Below are 22,635 nucleotides of genomic sequence, written 5' to 3'. Positions count from 1 at the left end.
TAAGTTTTGGGCAATATTCCATATTATATATAATGCAGGGCCAGATATACTAAGCTATATTTTATTGGATACCTCTGATCATTTCCTTAAGAGACACTCCTCCCACTGTAAATGCTAGGTTAAGCAGTAGCCACATGTATGAATTTGGGTTAGGAAGAAAAAAAATACTCAAACTGGGGGAGCTTGGGAAGATGGTGGAGCAGGAGCAATGTGAGCTCACCCCATCACACATTTACAACTAGATACCATCCACATTCAGGTCAATAAACTGGAAAGCGATTAGAAGACTAGCAGAACAAACTCCACAACTCAATACAGAGAAGAAGCTGCATCTGAAAGGTTAAGAAGGTAAGAAAGATGGAGGTGATTACCTGCAGGAGGGAGAAAGCTCCTCACACCTCACACCTGGGAGCTTGTTTGGGGAAAACTAACTCCCATGATCTCTGGCTTTAAAATCCAAAAGGGCTGAATTCAGTGAGTTTGTAAAACAAGTGGGACTGGGAACCTGGAGCTTTAGAAGTCAGCTGACTCAGGGGAGCCTGGGTGGTTTAGTTGTTAAGCTCCTGCCTTTGGCTCAGGTCATGATCCCAGGTCTTGGGATCAAACCCTGCATCAGGCTGCCTCCTCAGTGGGAAGCCTGCTTCTCTCTGCTTGTATTCCATCTCTTGCTGCCTCTCTGTCAAATAAATTAAATTTAAAAAAAAGAAAAGTCAGCTGACTCAGCACTGGGCACACCTGGAGAGTGAGCATGGCTGGGCCACTGCCCTTAAAGAGACAGCAGCCTGAGGGGAAAGGCAAAATGAAAAAGGGCAGTTTACAAACATCAGGGCCACACAGGGGACAGATCTATTAATACTGATTTCAGAGAGTGTTGGGGACTTCTCCAGAAAGGAGGGAGCTGGCAGGCACCATTTCCTTCCCCCACCTGCCAGCACAAACATAGAGGGACCTGCAGGAGGCCAGGCTACAAACACTTGCTAGCTAAATTGCTAGCAGTGTGCCACCCTCACAAATTCTCCTGAGGACTCGCCCAGTCGAAGCCGGCTAGCCTCAGCTCTGGGCTCAGGGCAAATTTTGTTAGCATATGCGCACCACACCCATCACCAGATGCAGATACTGCTCCCACAGCGCCCATACACGCACCCCCCACCACTGTCACATGCAGGACCCAGCCACAGGCCAGCCATCATCGTCTTCCCCACCCAGCCACACAGCCCTGACTGCCACAGCACTTGGGGAAATCTGACATGGGACTAGTGGACCTGCACAAATTTTTCTACCACCACCACCCAGCTGACAAGAACCCCAGCAGGCACACCCCTCAGAGCTGGCCTGACTGGGTCCCACTAACACCACAAAGAGTAAGCATAGCCCACAACAGGCAGAGAGTCAGTGCCAACAACTGCACTGAAAGGAAAAGTGACTCAGAAAAAACAATAGGACCTAAGCAACACACACAAGATGCTCTCCTGAAGTGCCAGGTTCTGGGGAACAGGGGACACGTGCTGTAGAGACTCCAGGACCTCCTCTGCATAAAGTCACTGCATGCAAGAGAGAAGACACAGTTGACTTTCTTCACACACAGAAACAGACACAGAGAGGCAGACAAAATGAGAGAGAGAAATGAATTGAAAATGAAAGAACAGGACAAGGCCACAGCCACAGATCCAAACAAAACAGATGTAAGTAACATGCCTGATAGAGATCATAAGGATACTCCTAGGACTTGAGACAAGAATGGAAGTCATGAGTGAGACCCTTTAAAGAGAGATAAGGAATAACATAGCAGAGATAAAGGGCTCATTAAACAAAATGAGAAAGATGCTTGGTGGACTGAACAGCAGGATGGAGGAAGCAGAGAAATGAACTAGTCACTTAGAAGACAGAGTAATGGAAAGTAATCAAGCTGAACAAGAGAGAAAAAAGAATTATACAAAACGTGAATAGGCTTATTGGGGAAATCAGTGACTCCATCCAACGTAATAGCATTCATATTATAGAAGTCCCAGAAGAAGACGCCTGGGTGGCTCAGTTGGTTAGGCCGCTGCCTTCGGCTCAGGTCATGATCCCAGGGTCCTGGGATCGAGTCCTGCATCGGGTTCCTTGCTCGGCAGAGAGCCTGCTTCTCTCGCTGCCTCTGCCTGCCTCTCTGCCTGCTTGTGTGTACTCTCTCTGGCAAATAAATAAAATCTTAAAAAAAAAAAAAAAAAAGAGAAGTCCCAGAAGAAGAGAGAGAAAAGAGAACAGGACATTTACTTGAAGAAGTAACAGGTGAAAACTTCCCTAATCTGGGGGTGGGGTGGGGTGGGGTGGGGGAGAACAGATATCCAGATCCAGGAGGCAAAGAGAACTCCCAACAAAATCAACACACCAAGACATACTGTAACTAAATTTGCAAAACAGAGTGACAGAGAAAAAATTTTTAAAGCATCAAGACAAAAAACAAAAAAAACCCCAGTAACTTAATAAGGAACACCCAAAGGGGTGGCAGGAGATTTTTCAACAGAAACTTTGAATATATCATGCCACTCCCTCTTGCTTGCAAAGTGCTCAAAGAGAAATTTCTGCAGCCAAGAATACTCTATACAACAAGGCTATCACTCAGAATAGAGAGGAAAAGAGTTTCCCAGATAAACAGAAACTAAAGAAGTTCATGACCACTAAACCAGTCCTACGACAAATATGAAAGGGTACTCTTTAAGTGGAAGGAAGAGATTAAAAAATGACAATACAGAGGCAGGAAACACAAAAACAGTAAAAATGAGTATTTCTGTAAAAAAATCAGTCAAGCAACTCACAAAAAAGGGACATAAAATATAATAACATATACCTAAAATGTGGGGAGAAGAGGAGAAAAGATTGGATTCAAATTTAAACAACCATCAAGTTAGTATAGACTGCTATATGCAGAAGATGTTTTATATACAAACCTAACAGTAACCATATATCAAAAACCACTTAATAAAAATGCAAAGAAGAAAGAGAAATCTAAATACATCACTAAAGAAAATCAGCAAAACAGGAAAAAGAGAAAGACAAGAAAGGATCAGAGAAAATTTTCAAAAACAACCACACAACAGATAATAAAATGACAATAAACACGTATCTGTCAGTAATTTGAATATAAATGGATTAAATGTTGTGATCAAAAGGCACAGGGTGTCAGACTGGATAGAAAACAAGACCCATCTATATGCTGCCTACAAGAGACTCATTCAGACCCCAAAACACCTACAGTTGAAAGTGAGGGGATACATAAAATAGCTATCAAGCAGCAAATGGATGCCAAACAAAGCCAGAGTAGCAATACTTTTAACAGACAAAATAGAATTTAAAACAAGGACTGTAACAAGATACAAAGCAGGACACTTTACAATAATAAAGGGAATAATCCAACAAAAAGATAACAACTGTAAACTGTGCATCCAACTTAGGACCACCCAAATGCATAAAACATTTAATAACAAACATAAACGAACTATTCAATAATAATACAATATTAGTAGGGGACTTTAACATCTCACTTACATCAATGGGCAGATCATCTAAACACAACAGCAACAAGGAAACAATGGCTTTGAATGACACATGAACAAATGGATCTAACAGATATATTCAGAACACTCCACCTTAAAATAGCAGAATATGCATTCTTTTCAAGTGCACACAGAACATTCTTCAGAACAGATCACATATTAGCACAAAACAAGTCTCAACAAATTAAAAAAGATCGAAGTCATACCATCCATCTTTTCTGAGCACAACACTATGAAACTAGAAGTCAACCACAAGAAAAAAATCTGGAAAGACCATAAACACATGGAAGTTAAATAATATGCTACTGAACAATGAATGGGTCAACCAGGAAATAAGAAATTAAAAAGTACATGGACTCAAATGAAAACGAAAACACAACATCCAAAACCTTTGGGATGCTGCAAAAGCTGTTCTAAGAGGGAAATGTATAGCAACTCAGGCCTACCTCATGAAGAAAAATCTCAAACAACCTAACCTTACACCTAAAGCAGCTAGAAAAAGAACAACAAACAAAGCCTAAAACCAGGAGAAGGAAGGAAATAATAAAGATTAGAGCAGAAATAAATGATACAGGAAAAAAAAAAAAAAGAAAACAACAGAACTGATCAATGAAACCAGGAGCTGGCTCGTTGGGGGGGAAAAAAAAATCAATAAAATTGATAAACCTCCAGCCAAACTTATCAAGAAAAGCAGAGAAAAGGATTCAAGTAAATAAAATCACAAATGATACTGGATAAATAACAATCAACACCACAGAAATACAAACAATTGTAAAAGAATAGTGTGAAAAAGTAGATGCCAACAAACTGGACTACCTAGAAGAAATGAATAAATTTTTGAAAACATAGAAACTACCAAATTGAAATAGGAAGAAGTAAAAAATTTGAACAGACTAACAATGAAAAAAGAAACTGAATCAGTAATCCAAAAACTCCCAAAAGGGGCACGTGGGTGGCTCAGTCAGTTAAGCGTCTGCCTTTGGCTCAGGTCATGAACCCAGGGTCCCAGGATCGGGCCCTGCATCAGGCTCCCTCCTCAATGGGAGTCTGCTTCTCTCTCTCCCTCTCCCTCTCTCCCAGCTTGTGCTTGCTCGCTCGCTCGCTCTCTCTCTCTCCAAGAAATAAAACCTTAAAAAAAAAAAAAAAAAAAAAGCCAATAGGAAAAAAAAAAATCACCTCCCAAAACACCAGATGGCTTCACAGGTGACATCTACCAAACATTTCAAGAAGAGTTAGTACCTATTCTTCTTAAAACATTCCAAAACATTGAAAAGAGAGGAATACTTCCAAATTCATTCTATGAGGCCAGCATTATCTGGATACCAATACCAAAGACACCACTAAAAGAGAACTACAAGCCAAAATCCCTGATGAACGCACATGCAAAACACCTTAAGAAAATACTAGCAAACTGAATCCAATAACAGATTAAAAAAAAAAAAATCACCAGGATCAAGTGGGTTGCAAGGTGGTTCTATATTTACAAATCAATCAACAGGGTACATCACATAAATAAGAGAAAGGATAAGAACTATATGATCATTTCAATAGCCACAGAAAAAGCTTCAAAGTACATCCACTCAAGATAAAAATCCTCAAAAAAGTAGGTTTAGATTGAACATACTTCAATATAATAACGGCCATCTATGAAACCATCCTCAACGGAGCTTTTCCCCTAAGGTCAAGAACAAGATAAAGATGTCCATTCTCACTGGGGCTATTCAACATAGTACTGGAAGTCCAATCCACAACAATCAGACAACAAAAAGAAAAACAAAAGGCATCCAAATAGGTAAGGAAGAGGTAAAACTTTTACTATTTGCACATAACATGATACTACAGAGAAAAACTTGGAAGACTACAGCAAAAAACTGCTAGAACTGACTGAAGTCACAGGATACAAAACCAATGTACAGAAATCTGTTGCATTTCTATCCACCAGTAATGAAGCAGCAGAAAGAGAAATTAGGAAATCAATCCCATTCACAATTGCACCCAAAATAAGAGACCAAGGAATAATCCTAACCAAAGAGGTGAAAGATCTGTACTCTGAAAACTATAAAACACTGATGGTAGAAACTGAAGACGACACAAAATGGAAAGATATTCCACGCTCATGGATTGGAAGCACAAACAATGGTAAGATTCCACGCTCATGGATTGGAAGCACAAACACTGCCCAAAGCAATCTAGATATTTAACGTAATCCCTATCAAAATACTAACAGCATTTTCCACAGAACTAGAACAAAGAATTCTAAAATTTGTATGGAACCACAAAGACCCCAAATGGCCAAAGCAATCTTGAAAAAGAAAAGTAGGGGCACCTGGGTGGCTCAGTGGGTTAAAGCCTCTGCCTTCAGCTCAGGTCATGGTCTCAGGGTCCTGGGATCAAGCCCCACATCAGGCTCTCTGCTCAGCAGGGAGCCTGCTTCCCCCTCCTCTCTCTGCCTGCATCTCTGCCTATTTGTGATCTCTGTCTGTCCAATAAATAAATAAAAATCTAAAAAAAAAAAAAAAAGTAAAGCTGGAGGCAACACAATTCTGGACTTTAAGTTATATTACAAAGTAGTAGTATGGCACTGACACAAAAATAGACACACAAACCAAAGGAACAGAAGAACCCAGAAATAAACCTACAACTCTATAGTCAATTAATCTTTGACAAAGCAGAAGAGAATATACAATGGGAAAGACATGCTCTTCAACAAATGGTGTTGGGAAAACTGGGCAGCAACAGGCGAAAGAACAAAACTGGACCATTTTCTTACACCATACAGAAAAATAAATTCAAAATGGATTTAAGACCTAAATGTGAGACAGGAAACCATAAAAAAAAGCCAGAAAAGAACACAGGCAATAACCTCTTTGGCACTGGCCACAGCAACTGTTTTCTAGATATGTCTCCTGAAGCAAGGGAAAGAAAAGCAAAAATGAATTATTGGGATTACATCAAAATAAAAGGCAACCTACAGAATGGGAGAAGATATTTGCAAATCACATATCTAATAAAGGATTAGTATCCAAAATATGTAGAGAGAACTTATAAAACTCAACACTCAAAAAATAATCCAATTTAGAAATGGACCAAAGACATGTACAGACATTTCTCCAAAGATCCAGACGGCCAAAAGATAAATAAAAAGACACTGGTCATCACTTACCATTAGGGAAATGTGAATCAAAACTACAATGAGACATCTCACACCTATCAGAACAGCTAAAATAAAAAACACAAGAAACAACGGGTGTTGCTGAAGATGTGGAGAAAAAGGAACACTTGTGCACTGTTGGTGGGAATGCAAATTGGTACAGCCACTGTGGAAAACAGTATGGAGGTTCCTCAAACAGTTAAAAATGGATCTATCTCAAGATCTAGCAATTGCACTACTGGGTATTTACCCAAAGAATAAAAAAATAATAATTCAAAGGGATATGTGCACCCCTATGTTTACTGCAGCATTATTTACAATAGCCAAGCTATGGAAGCAGCTCCAGTGTCCATGGATTGACAAATGGATAAAGAAGACATGGCATGTACATGCACTGGAATATTATTCAGTCATAAAAAAAGGAATGAGATCTCGTCATTTGCAATGACACTGGTGGAGCTAGAGAATATTATGCTAAGGGAAATAAGTCAATCAGAGAAAGACATACACCATATGATCTCACTCATATGTGGAATTTAAAAAACAAAACAAATGGGCAAAGGGGAAACAGACAAACCAAGAAGTAGACTCTTAACTAAAGAGAACAAACTGATGGTTACCAGAGGGGAAGTGAATGCGGGGATAGGTTAAATAGGTGATGGGGATTCAGAAATGCACTTGTGATGAGCACGGGGTGATATATGGAAATATTGAATCCCTGCATTGTAGACCTCAAACTATTCTAACACTGTATGTTAACTAACTGGAGTTAAAATTAAAAAAAAAAATACTCATACATGCCTTTCATGACATTGTGTGATCTGTATTTCTAGCCAGCAGTGTAAAGACCTGCTTCTCCAAAACCCTGTCAACATTATACACTATATATGTTTTCTTACCCACAAATACTTTAGCATGGACCTGACTAGAGTTCTATACTTGTTTACTTTTTTCTTATTAGGTAAGTTACACAAAAGGAAATAAATCTTAAGTATAGCACTCGATGAAACAAAATATACACACCTCTGCATCACAAACCAACAAATTAGAGAATATTGAAAAGGACTCTAGTAAGTTCCTTTAAAGTTCCTTCTTGTCCCACTCCCAGCCTAATGGTGTAACCCTCATTTGGATTAGTTTAGCCTATTCTAGAATATGTAATTTTTAAGTATGTTCTTTCATTTTTCTTTTATATTTCACTCAGAATAATAGTTTGGGGATTCACTGTGCTGCAGTGTGTAACAGTAGTTACTCAATTTTATTGCTGAAGAGTATTCCATTGTATGAGTATACCACAATTAGGCTATCCCTTCTCCTTTTGAGAAATACCTGGGTTATTTTCCATTTTTGGTTCTTATAAAAAATCTACTGTACGTATTATACACAAATGAAACTTATATTGAAATGATTCATTTCTCCTAGGTAGAGCTGCTGGGTCATTGTGGACAGGTATGTGGTTATTAGTAAATATTTTCAGTATTTAACTATAGCTATTATGCTAAGTATGCAATTCCAATTACATAAAGGTTGTCCTTAATATACTGTACTAAAAATCAATGACATTCTGTTCATCTTTTTAAATTATTTTCCCTCTATTGTTTAGAGTGGCTATTTCAATCGATCTATCTTTAGATTCATGACTCCTGCCATTTCTATTCTGAAGTTCCTACATCAGATACTATATTTTTTAGTTCTAGAATTTCAATTTGGGTCTATTATTTTGAATTCTTTTTTAAGATTTACAGTCTTTTCATTCATTGCAAGCATATCTTCCTTTACATGTTTAAGCAATTACAACAGCTGATTTGATATTCTTCTCTAATTCCAACCTCTTAGTTATCATGAAATTAGCCTCTGTTGATTTCTTTAGAAAAATGGATCAGGTCTTCCTGTTTCTGTGCACCTGGATAAATGTGGCATTCTATCATGGGATCAATATCATGTAAAGTGTTTGGATTCTCTGTTTTTTTCTAAAGATTTTTTTTTTCTTTTTCACTTAGTCAATTTTATTTGCTGACCTCTAACTGTGGGACCCTATCTCTCCTACATCGTATAGCGGGTAGCAGCTCAAAGTTTGGTGACTGAGCAGCTTAACTGAGTGGCTTGGAATTTGCTCCATATGTAGTTTAGGACTGAGCCAGAGACAGTTTAGACGCAGTATGAGGCTCACTTTCTCTAGCTCCCAACTTGTTGGGATTAATGTTCTTACCTTCCTCTTACACCATCACACATAAATACGAAGTTTTCTAAGTAGTTACACTAAACCCTGTTTTTGGTCCTGCAGATCAGTAAGACTAAAGACTAAAAAACTAAAGCGTTTTTTGTTTGTTTGTTTGTTTGCTTTGGTCAGAGTTGCAGCCATCTTACAAGATGGAGACTCGGCCAGTACTATTCCCTTCCTTCAATGTGACTACCCTCTGACTTCCAACTGCTTTTGTCTACACTCAAACGACTTTATGTTGTTATTTTTACATTTTGTTCATAGTTTATAGTAATTTTCTGCAGAGAGACATGCAGAATCATAAGCTATCAGAGCTATCAGGCCATGCCAGAAGTGGAACTTCTCCATCATAAACTTTTAAGACATACCAAGTTTGCTAGTTACACATAATACTGGAGGTATGGTTTGCAATTCACCCACTGAAAGCGAGGGCAAGTATTTTTCATGTTTAATAATATGTATGTAATTTGTCAAAAAGGAACTTTGTGTCCTCTGCTCATTCTTTAAATTGGATATTCACCAATTCCTAACTGGTAGGTCTTTATAAATTAAGGATAGCAAACCTTTGTCACATATGTTACAAATATATTTTCCTTATTTAGGATCTACTATGTTTGTACTATAAGACATACAAAAAGTTTGATTTTTTTTCATATTTACAAATACATGTTCGTTATGGGAAAATTTTTAAAAATCCATTCTATAAAAATAAAAATCACCTATCAATCATCTTCTTTCTTCCTCCAATACCCTTTTATGGCTGTTTTTTAAAAATAAGGTATACTTTCAGTCATTTGGAAGTCTGTTTAACATTATCTACTGAAATTGAAGTTATATACAGTGTATGACCCAGAAATCCCATTTCTAAGCTATAAATTACAGCACATTCATATGATGGTGCTATATAGCAATGAAAATGAAAGAACGAACTACAACTTCATACAAAAACATGGATAAATCTAACAAATATAATGATGAGTGAAAGAAGCCAGGCACAGGCTGTATGGTTCCATTTAAATTAAAACACAGGCAAACTAATCTATGCAGTTCTCAGTCAAAATGGTCGTTATTTTGCAGAGCAGAAAAAGGACGGTGATTGGGAGGAGACTGGAAGAAGGACGACTTCCGGTAATTTCTATTTCTTGACTTCAACAGTAGTTACCCATGTTTACTTTATCATAATCCACAAACTGCACATTTATGATTTGTGCATGTAGGAGACAAGAAAGCTTAAAGTAATGTTTTCATTTTGAAGACTGAAAAAGCTATGCAGATTACAGAGCCTATGATCCACCTTCTCGTGTTTCAGATACTTATTAAACTTTGGATGTATTTACTTTTTTCAACATATATTTATAATGGTGCTAGAACTATATACCATGTATATGATTTTATATAGTGCCCTTTTACTTAGTGATGCAAGCATATTAACATTTGTTAATGATCCTTCATAGGCTCAACTATTAGTTACCACATATTTTACTGAGTGATATCATTCATAAGATATAAGGTAATGAAAATAAAAACATTTCAATTCTAGTAAAAAAAAAATCACAGAAGTAGATATTGTTAACTATTAATTATAAAAATAAGGAAAACATTCAATTTCAAAGCATAAATCAAATTCTTATGCTGTATGGGTATGACTGCATTTTTAACAAGTAAATGGTTTATAGTTTGCATAGGTATAGGGCTATAGTTCTAAAGAGTGCCATAGGAAATACTAGAAACGTTCCCAAAAAATGAAATAAAAACTCACAATCACTTAAGCTACAGGAAGAAAATAACATTTCCATCTTGGTGAAGTCTGTGATAAATAATACATAGCACACACAATCCAGCAACAGGAAAGTAGTAACTAAAAATAAACCAGCACATATGCAAAGCATATCATCATTTATCAAATCTACCACCCAAGACAGACATAGCTAAGTGATCTAATGACATGGTTTTTGATTGATATCCTCATAGTATGGTAGGCAACCACTTCCAACTGCTGAAAGTCAGCATAAAGTATATTTGCTATCTTTGACATAGTTAAATGGTATGTTAATGGAAGAGCACTAAACTGGGAATTAAGATACCTGGATTCTGACACCAACTGTGATATATATATATATATATTTTTTTTTTTTTAAAGATTTTATTTATTTAACAGACAGAGATCACAAGTAGGCAGAAAGCGAGGAAGAAGCAGGCTCCCCGCTGAGCAGAGAGCCCGATGCAGGGCTTGATCCCAGGACCCTGGGATCATGACCTGAGCCGAAGGCAGAAGCTTAACCCACTGAGCCACCCAGGCACCCCCCAACTGTAATATATTAACCCGTCACACGATACTGAATAATCTCTTTATTATGGTATGAGACCGTATCCTCATATTCCTCTCTGTACTTGGCACCATTAGTTTCTCCCTGCGAGTACTGAGGTATAGTTTGTTAAATTAACAAATCAGTGCAGTTATGATTTGCTCTGGAAGGGAAATGGCCTATGTGGAATCTTAAAGAAAAACCAAGAAATAAAAATGTCAGTTTTTGATACCAGAACCACTGCATTTGCATAAACATTCTACTCCTATGTTTCCCTTTAAAACTGATTAATTTTTACTACTGCTTAATACAGTATTATTAATACAGTGGCTTCAAATTTAGATGTCTACTAGGCACCTCAGAGTTAACATGTCCAAAACTAAACTCTTACTCCATCAATCACCAAAAACTAAACTAAAATAATATTTCTTCACACAAATTCTGCCTCATCTCTGGTAACTACAGTCCCATCCTTTTACTTGTTCAGGACAACTAATACGAAGCTATCTCTTTCCTGTTGCCTCTACTTTCAATGTATGTCTTGGATGTGTTCATCCTCATCATCTCCTCTGCTATAACCCTTTTAATCCACCATCACGTCCTTAAACTGGTGTCCCTGATCCTGTCCTTGCCCCTAATGCATTTACACTTAGCACAACAGTGAGTGATGCTACTGAATAGTAAACCAGACCCTGCCTCTCTCACTGCTCTAAGCCATCAACGTCTTTCCATTTCTCTTAGTATCTACAAGTTCTCAGTACCTTCCAAAATGATTCTGCCCCCTATTACTTTGTTGAACCCTTTACTTTTCACTCTTCTCCTCACTCGCCACAGTGACCTTTAAGGTATTCCTCAAACATGCCAGCTTCGTCTAGTGCCTCAGGGTCTGCATGCACTGTTTATATAACTCTTCCCAGAAATATCTGCACATCTCTTTCACAAATTTTGTCCAAATGTCACTTTCTCCGTGAGCATTATACTGACCACCTATTTGAAACCACAGCCCTGAGGCACCTGGATGGCTGAGTCAGTTAAGCATCCAACTCTTGGTTTTGGCTCAGGTCATGATCTCAGGATTGTCAGGTTAGGCCCATGATGGGCTCTGTGCCCAGCAAGAGTCTGCTGGAGATTCTCTCCCTCTACCCCTCCCCCTGCTTGCACTCTCTCTCTTCCAATTAAATAAAATCTTAGAGAAAAGGAGCAAGGGACAGAGGAAGGGAGGGAGAGAGGTAGAGAAGGAGGAAGAGAGGAACTGCAACACCATTCTAGCACTCCCCATGGCCCTCACTCAACTTTTTCTCCAGTTCACTTATATTTACATATAATAACCTACAATATTTATCTCCCTCCTTCATTGAAATGTAAGGTCTGTAATGGTAAGAATTTGTTTCATTCACTGTCCATGTAACAATGGCTAGGGAATACTCAGTAAACATTTCTGAATGACTATGTTCCATATAACCCTAAGGTTCAAGTGCGTAAGGGAACCTGAAAATTCTGTTTTTGCTTGTAAAAATATATCTTTAGCAGCACCTGGGAGGCTCAGTCAGTTAAGCATCTGCCTTCAGCTCAGGTCATGATCCCAGGGTACTGGGATTGAGGCCTGCTTCTCCCTCTCCTGCTCCCCATGCTTGTGCTCTCGCTCTGTCAGGTAAATAAAATCTTTAAATCTAAAATAAAATAAAAATATATCTTTAGTGATATAGTAATTGGATAACACTAAAATATACGCAAATAGCACAACTGAATGCTAACAATTGAATGCTAGACAACCGAATGCTAGACAACCAATTATGTTAAAATATGATGCCAGATAAACTTATTTCTGGGCCTTGGATCAAAATCTCTCTCATAGCTATTTAATTGAACAATATTCCAAAAATCTGAGTAAATCATAAGAAATCATTACTACTTAGACTACTACATTATATGATTTAGGATTTACTTTATATTTTGTATTCCTCAAAAAGAAAGCCAGAAAAATGAACTGGAAGAGGAGATACATACTAGGCTACAACTGTAATCTATAATATCTGATTTGTAATTTGCTTCATGAAAATAATGCAAGATTGTTTCTACATGTTGACTCTGTAAATGTAATAAAATTAAACATACTACAATAAAATGCTGCTTTTATCTGTTTTATACATTATAGTTCCAACCAAATTTTAGCCCTCTGTAAAAAGGAACTGATTATTTAAGTGGTTCTAAATCTAAATGCATTCCAGAGTTTTGTACAAACCAAATTTCCCCTTTTATAAATTACCCCCTTTCCAACAGACAAGATTCCTCTAAGAATATATTTCAGTCAAAATATAATTACTTGTGGGGTGCCTAGGTGGCTCAGTGGGTTAAGTCTGCTTTGGCTCAGGTCATGATCTCAGGGTCCTGGGATCAAGCCCTGCATGGGGGGGGGGTGGTCTCTGCTCAGTAGGGAGCCTGCTTCCCCCTTGCCCTCTGCCTGCCTGACTACTTGTGATCTCTCTCAAATAAATAAAATCTTTTAAAAAAAATTTATATATATATATATATATATATATTTATGAGTATTTGCACGAAGTTAACCAGTCATCTGCTTTATCTCAAAAGAATGTCAATTACAACTTAAGGATCAGTTAACTTCAGTGAAATGTGATCTTGTACTTAGATTTTGTAAACAAGGGATGGTACTGTTTCAAGCCCATATTTAATTTTGGATTAATTTCTCATAAGATAAAAGAATTTAAAACTATTACAGCAAAATCATTGAAAGGTCAGGCCTAGAAAAGCTGGGATATAATAAAAACTTGTTAATGAAGTAAACAAAGAAGAAGAATAAAGAAGCTATATATTATTTATTATTTATATTATTTATTCATCTTAATATTCCCAAGTTTCAAGTCATAAATGTAGACTTTTCACACTTAGACCTTCAAAAATAAGTTGCATAAATTACTTGTTTGAGATATTAAATTCATCTGCCCTGACAAAACTCCCTGCTAGTTTAGTCATTTAAAGGTTTAGCATTTACAGATTTAACTTACTTTGAAAACTTAAAGAGACTACACCTCTGTGAGAAGAAAACTAGCCAATTCATTCAAGAGTACTTATGTACGGTTATAATTACAAAACTGCCCTGTTACGCAGAAACAAGGCACTCATGATAAGCCATTAAGTCCTACAATACAGGTATGAATTAACAAACATAACTGAGAACCACTATAATCAATAAGTAATGACCACCATATACCTTGCTCAGTCATTTTAAAAATAATTCAGCTGTATTTGTCAGATATAGGTCTATTACTCATAATGTCATGACATCAGGCCTGAGAGGCATACACAAGTACTTATTGGCAATTAATTTGTATTATGTCCATGTACAGAAAGGGGTGAACACGGCAGGCCTGATGCTGTTATCTTTAGAAAAGCCTGTTTGGAAGGTTGGCCTAGCTGGTGTCTGACAACTTGGATTTTGGGAGTGTTCCCACCGTTCCCTAATTGCTAAGAGTGGCTCACTGTGTCTAAACTGTTTGTGCAAACCATATGGTTTATGCTGAACACCTGCTTTCCTTCTGGGAGTCTGAAATTTTGGTAATGCTAACCAAAGGATGCCTGTGTGACCAACTCCTAATAAAAACTCCGAGGACTAAGTCTCTAATGAGTTTCCCTAGTACACAACACTTCACACATGGGGTCACAATTCAACACTGGAGGAATTAAGCACATCCTAAGTGACTACTGGGAGAGGGCCCTTGGAAGCTTGTGCCTGGTCTCCTCCCTTTCACGTGCCTTTTCCCTTTGGCTGTAAGAAACCTTAGCCATGAGTGTAAATACACAATGAGTCCAGTGCAGGGCCAAAGAAGAAGAACTGCACTTTCAATCTCTCTATATTTCTTAGTGTATGTAACATACTATTTTAACAATATGCATCACACTTGGTAATTTTATATATTTGACCCTCCTAAGTGTTAGTTAACACTGATGAACTGTTCAATGGCAAAAATGTATGTGGTGGTAAGTGCACCACTCAAACAACAAAGGGAAAGTTTTTGGCAGGTTCAAGCAACACAGTTGGATAAAAGATGGATTTCTTTGACCATGTGCAGTCTTTGGTCCTCCAGTTTGTTTTAATAAAGTTTTGATAGTTTTCCACCTGTAAACATCCTAAAGAATATTCAAAGCATTCTTAATATGATTTTTTTCCTGTCAGTTCATATTATCCTTGGAATTTATAAAATGTAACATATTTCACTGCATGTGACTGACAGAAGAGGACAGATATTTTGTTTACTACAGCTCTGCGAGGTCTCAAAGAAATGAAGAATCCGCGCTTCCTTATGCTTTACAGAATTTCTTCAGAACTAACTGTTACCCCCTACTGGGCAAAAGATCAAAACAAATTGCAGAAGACGACATTATACAAAAGAAACATTAAAATAAAGTTAAAAAAAAAAAAAAGGAGTTAGTGAGCAGTAGATACATCTAGGTTAAAGAGAACTCCAGGCCATCCCTGATGACAGAGTACTTCTTTGGTCTTGATGTGTCATAGCAAGAAGAAAAAAAAGTTATTTTTAAAATTAATTTCATTATTCAATGTAGAAGCTTTATATCAGATGCCAACTATGCAATTCAGAAAAAGCAACAAGATATAATGAATTTTTACAAAACAGCAATTCAGTGGTTCTTCCTCTCATGGACTATTTACAGAAGAAAAACTGTAACACATATGTGCATATTCTATATAATGTATATATGACAAACTATATAAACACACACACATATACACACACAACATACTGTATAGGTGACACAGTATTACCAACACAGAAAATATAAAATTAGCAAAGAGTTGAACACATGGAAAAAGTCACAGAATGAAAAGTAACCTCCAGAGGTCATCAAACCGTCTTCCTAAAACACCACAAGCTGGTAACTCCCAGATCCAAGAAAAGCAATGATTCCACCATCACACTTCATGAAAGAGAATTTCTGTTTTGGCTTTTGGAAAATGGGAGACCTGGAGAGAGCCATGACATTCTAGAATTTTCCTTCATTTTCGTTCCCAACATTGTCAGTGTTCATTGTGTTAATATCTAAAAATACACTGGTAATTTTAGTGGCTCTATTCATTGCTAGTATCACTGGCAAAAGAAGAATACTATAAAGTTTAGTTTTCTATCTCAACCAATTGATCGCGTGCTTTTCTGTTGATGTATACTCTACCAACAGTTAATGTTATCTGAGTGTACATAATAACAAGATCAGCATTCTCAGTTCTGTATCTAATCTCTAAGTTAAACCACCTTTACTCATCACATCAAGGTTAAATTCCAAAAGAAAAGGTAATGGGTACTATTTTTCTATATAAAAAAAACAATACGCAAAAAAGCATATTTTATAAAGACAAAGATTATCAAGTTGACACCAGTTTAATACAAATACTGCTTGCCTGTTACCCAGAAGCTGAGATTTTCTTGTTTCTGGTTATAGTTTTCATTACTTGAAATGACAGTTATTGTGACTTTATAAAAATTCACTGTAGAATAAGAATCATGAATTGTAAATAAAAATTAAGTTTTAGAAGCATTAAGGCATGTAACAATGAAACATTCTAAATGTTATCAGCTACTTAAGACAAATTTTAATTGTGTTTAAACATAAGATGAAATGTACAACTCAGACTAAATCAGTGTAGAGTAAAAACCAATAGTGTATATATAGATAATGAAGGTATCGCAGAAACTGGTTAAAAATTATAATGGAGAGAGAACTAGTAAGAATATAGCAACCTGGCTGAAATTGATATTCATTAGGGTACTCTTCACATCAATAGGGAGCATTTGGACTCTGTGGTCTTTATCAGTGTCCCAGCTGGTAATGGTTGAAGGTTAATGCCTTACCCCATTCTGTTCAATTTTCTATCCTAATTAGCCCTCCAAATCTATAGCTGTGAGCACCAAGTGTCTGTGCTCAAAAGAAACTAATTAATGCTAGCAAATTAGATCAAGTCCAAAGATCCAACAGCCAAACTCTTAGTTAAATGCTCCTTGTTAATAGGAAGTGTAGCTGTCAATAACTGCTGTTGGTGACTATAATGAGGCATCCTTCTTTCATTGAAAGTGATTTCATTTCTCTTTGTCCCTGCAAAAGCTGTTCCATTCCCTTCACAAACCTAAGTTGCTGGCAGTCTGACCCAGTTCTTATGATCAGCTGGGATGAAATGACATGCAAAAAAATCAAACAGAAAAGCTTTCCTACATAATCAGGTTTAGGGCATTTAGCAGAAAGTCAGATCACTTATTAAAATTCCTATATCTTTATTGAAAAACTATACAGTGAGCACACACAATGCTTTTATATAAAAATCCTACAATTATTCAATAAAGCAAAGGCTATAAATAGTAAATAAACTATAAGGTGAGTGTCCTGACTCTAAATTACATCTTATTGTTCAGTTCAAATATAGCTCTTCTGCTGCTGCTTAACATCAATGTATGTTTTTGACTAAACCACACGGTTAAGCAAGAATACTAAAGAGTATTGTTTTATAAAATAATTTTAGATTCTATAACAGTTTTAGGCCATATGGCCTAAAAAAAAAAAATCAATATATGATTATCTATAAAAGATTCAAATATTCAAAAATCAATTGTTATACCATGTTCTAATATGGACAAATGCATTGAAAAAACCCAAGCAGATCTCAAATTTTAAGATGCTTTCAGTCTTCAGAAGATTTTAAGTATATTTTAAGAAAGACTTAACCAAGTCAACATCCTAAAAACAACTTAACTTTTGATAAAGCAAAAAAATAAACATTTTTTTCTGTACCACTCGTTATATGGTAGTTGTGCAACACAAACTTGTATTTTGTTATACTCTATTTCTTTTTTTAAAAAAAAAAGTTTCACTGTTTTATGAGTTAGCAAAGGCAGTTCTGAAACCCAAAACCAATTCTTCTGCATTTTCATCTGTATCATGTGAGTAAAAACTCAATCTGTAATTGAGTTAGCTTTTTCCATTCTAGATATCAGAATAATGCGTTAAAAACAGGATAAATACAACTCATATTTATAACTTTGAACCAATATATCAGTAGCAAGTAAATCTTCCTGGTAGTAAAAATTTAGCCCTATAAATTCCATTACACATTGTTAATTTTTATCCTCCCTCACCTGGGTCAGAAGATTTTATATATATATAAATATATATATGTGTGTGTGTGTGTGTGTGTACATACACACACATATATATACACACACGTATTTATTTATTTATTTATTGTTCTGAGGCAAGTGGAGAATTATCTCCAGACTATCTGCATGACACCTGCCAATTCCAGCTTTGCAGTGAACCCTGCCTGCAGGTGGCAATGGGTTAGTTATTCCTAATACCTGGGGGTGTGAGTGCAAGGAAGGTGCTCTGATTAAACAACTAATTCACAGTGAAAGCAAAACTAGTATCATAGATTAAGTAATTATTGATAACATTATTTATGGATGGATTTAACTTAAATATTATGAATGGATTTGAAACTGGAATAGGTCATAAGTCATCTAAGAAACAGAAATGACCACCACACAATGTCCACTGTGAGAATTACTCTTCTTTTACTGCTTCATTCCAAGGATTTCAAAGGTCATTCTCAAAGAACAGCATCAGAGGGACAGAAATGTTCCCGGCATCCAAACATTACTGACAGAGTCCCAAAACTACAGATGACACAGCCTGGCTCCCTATAGAGAAACTTGCTGATGGGAATCGCAGGCCATCATCCTCACAAAGAATCACTGAAGTCCCTCAAGGAAGAAGACTACAGGGAAAAGTGAAGAAGGGGAGCCAGGAAAATAGTGTACATCAGCAAAAATTTTACTACTACTTCTTTTAGATGGCCATTTCAGGAGATAGATTTGTTTAAAAAGACGTATCTACAGTAATACTGTCATCTGCTTTTCTAATGACCGCCTCCATCTATGGCCTCAGTTTTCACCTTCCACCACTTTGTTTACATGTTTTCACTAAATTTTATATATTAATCAACAGCATGTCTCTAGATGTACAGCATATAGGAGTATCCTACGTTAAGGAACATTTTCTAAAGAAAACATACATATGTGCGTGCCTAATGCATTCATTTACATAAATATCATCCATTTAAGAATGTAAAATATAGAAAAGTAAAAAATAAAAAGACTCACTGTAAGTACTACTGAGATTCCATTAACAATTCAGTAATAGACAATGGCACCAAAGAAAATCATCTTAGAATATATAAGAATATGCTGATGAAGAAAAAACAGGTACATGTTACATTTGAGGTTTCTTCTTTCCCTATCGAAATCACCAGAATAACTTGTTTCTCTAAAATACTAATAACCAAGTTTCTCTATATATGTAACTGTACTCCTGGGAAAATTTTTTTTTTTACTAGTAATTTGGGAGAATATTTTTAAATTGTAAATGAATTGAACACTGTCTGGAAGTTCTGAAAGCTGAAATACTGGTATCTCCGTGAAAGGGTGAGAAGCAATTCATACATATTAATTCATTGACTACTTGACTCTGAGGCTAAGGATTAAATTCAGATCATATTATAAAAAATGTATTTGATCTTTATATGAATATTTGAATCTTACCTTGAACTTGTTCAGAACATCTCTCTCGGGCTTTTTCTCTCATTATTTTAGGGATCAAAACATCCTTTTCGACATGCCTGAGATGCTGTCCTGGGGAAAAAAAAAAAAAAAAAAAGATCATTCTTTAATATAGTGAGTCTCAAGTAAATCACCAGTTTAGGGAAAAAATAAGCACTCTGCTTTACTCAAAATGAAAGCCTATGCAAATATACTAAAAGCTGACTCTCACAACTTCATAAGATTGTGATTATTTTAGTTAGTAAAAATCATTCTAAGTATTTTTTTATATAAAACAAAAAAATGTGGGACACAAGCAATAGGTTTCTAAAAATTTCTACAAGCTACACTGCAACACTTTTATTTGATAACATTCTATGCAGCCTTGTCAAAAGGTCATAAACTAAAGCATTATAATTTCCCTTAACATAATCCAAAAAAAGAGGATTTTTATCAATACTGAGATTCAAGGATAGATGAACAGATCCAAGATTATGAGACACACAAGTAGTTTCTCAACCCAGTAGTAAGAGTAGCCTAAGAAAGAAAGAACTGGCAGAAGAAAAAGCAGAACTACATGTGCATGTAAAAACACAGCACGTGAAACTTCTGTGCATTTTAAACAAAATGACCACAATTAGACTAAAAGAGTAGACAGAGCACCTACTCCAAGGTTCTATCAGCTCCTTAAATTTGTAGAGTCCTGAAAAACAAAGGGATAGATGTCCGCAGAGAAACCAAAATAATCAGGAATCTCTTAAAAAACAAAAGGCAGATGAGATCAGATTAAAGGAGGTAATCATATACTCAGGAGTTTTTCCCCAGGAAAAAAACTGATTCCAAAAGTGGGTACTGCTCCATGCACTGAAGGGTCAAAAATGGGAAGGGACTTCCCTGAAGGAAACCAAAGCACTGTTAGTTGAGATGCCTCAGCAGGAGCAAGTGGGTCACCTCTTCTTGCTGCCTTTAGACCATGGGTAAAAGGAGTAAATAACACATATTTATCCCCAAAGGATCAGGACATTTCCCAGTATCTAGTGACACATAGGAAGACCAGGACCCCTAAACTTTTCCTGGTACTACGCAATTCCCAACAACCTTTGGATATAGGCAGCCATGAACTGAGGGTATTTGCAGAGCGCGTAAAAGGGCATCTCAAAAAGCAAACAAAATCAACAACAACAAAACAGACAAGAATCATCTAAATTTGGTGGGACAACATAGTGAAAGGGGGAAACTAACTGTAATTAATCAGGACATATTCAAATCTTGGAGACTTAAAAGAGTAAAAAAAAAAGAATTTACAGTATGAGAAATATACTGAAGTAAATATAAAGACATGAGTCCTCAGACAGAAATGGATTATAGATTACCTACGTGCACTGTAAAGAAATATCTGAAGGTCAAAAATCCCAAAAGCTTCAAAAGGGAGAAAACGTTACCCCCACAGAGGAATGAGAATCAGATTTATATCGTTTCACTGGCAAGACTTTGATACATGAAGACAATGGAGAAATAACTTCAAAGCTCTGAGAGTGAATTTCTTTTTTTTTTTTTAAGATTTTATTTATTTATTTGACAGATCACAAGTAGGCAGAGAGGCAGGCAGAGAGAGAGGAGGAAGCAGTCTCCCTGCTGAGCAGAGCGCCCGATGCGGGGCTCGATCCCAGGATGTGGGATCATGACCTGAGCCAAAGGCAGAGGCTTTAACCCACTGAGCCACCCAGGCGCCCCTAATTCTACCTGAGAGTGAATTTCTTTATATCCAAGGATTCCAAAGCCAATTAAGAGTGTAGAGATATTTTCAGATATGTAGGGACTGAAACCTCTATCCCAATCCTACTGAAATGAAGCCACCCCCTACTGTTGTGCAACAAGCCATCAACACACACTTAGTGGCATAAAACAAACATATTGTTATGCATAGATCCAACAGGCCAGTACTTCAGAAAGGTAAGCAGAATTGACCCTTCTCAGCCTCATAGTTATCTGGGGCCTCTTCTAGAAGAGTCAAATGATTGGCATTGACTTCAACAGCTACAAAAGCTGAGGCTGGAGGATCTACTTCCAAGATGACTTCTTACTTCACTTACGCATTTAACCTCTGGGCTGAAATGGCTGATGAATGGGCTCAGTGAGAACTGTAAACCAGAGCACCTATACATGACTTCTCCATGTGGGCTGATTTTTCACAGTGTAGCAAGTAGGTCTTGAGAGGGAGCAATCTAAGAAGGAATGTCCACTATAGCCCTGTATCTATTAAAGAAATAGAATCTGTAGTTAAAAGCTTTCTCCCATAAAAAAAAATTCCAGACATAGGGAGCCTCACATGAATTTGACCAAACATTTAAAAAAGAAATAATACCAATTCCATACAAATGCTTATAGAAAATTAAAGACAGCCAGCACTACCCTGATACCAAAACCAGGCAAAGACATTACAAGAAAATTACAATCCAGTATCTCATCAACAGAGATGCAAAAATCTTAATGAAAGATTAGCAAATTAAATCTAATATTAAAAAGGATAATACTTCATGACTAAATGAGATCTATCCCAGGACTGCAAGATTTACTTAACATTCAAAAACTGATAAATGAAATTCATCAGATTAAAAAGCTAAAAAAAAAAAAAGGAAAAACACATGGTTATCACAATAGACACAGAAAATACACCTGATAAAAATCCAAAATCCATTCCTAATAAAATCTTCCAGTAAAGTAGAAACAGAAGGAAACTTCCTCAACATGATAACAGCTATAGAAAAAACCCCACTTTTATCAGTGAAACACCAAATGTTTTCCC

The 22,635-nt window shown here is 36.5% G+C and overlaps 1 protein-coding gene across 1 annotated transcript in view; it reads right to left on the bottom strand.

Moving 5' to 3' along the window:
* CMC1 (C-X9-C motif containing 1) overlaps positions 1 to 22,635 on the bottom strand; it is an 83,779-nt gene that overhangs the window by 39,887 nt on the left and 21,257 nt on the right. Inside the window, exon 2 of the mRNA XM_080814914.1 lies at positions 19,833 to 19,922. Within this exon, the coding sequence (XP_080671040.1) occupies positions 19,833 to 19,922 (90 nt within the window). The remainder of the gene's footprint in view (positions 1 to 19,832; positions 19,923 to 22,635) is intronic.

This window comes from Martes martes, assembly GCF_963455335.1.
Source record: "Martes martes genome assembly, chromosome: 1".
NCBI classification, from domain to species: domain Eukaryota; kingdom Metazoa; phylum Chordata; class Mammalia; order Carnivora; family Mustelidae; genus Martes; species Martes martes.
Note: the sequence above shows the minus strand (reverse complement) of the source record. Positions and strands in the feature narration are given on the sequence as shown.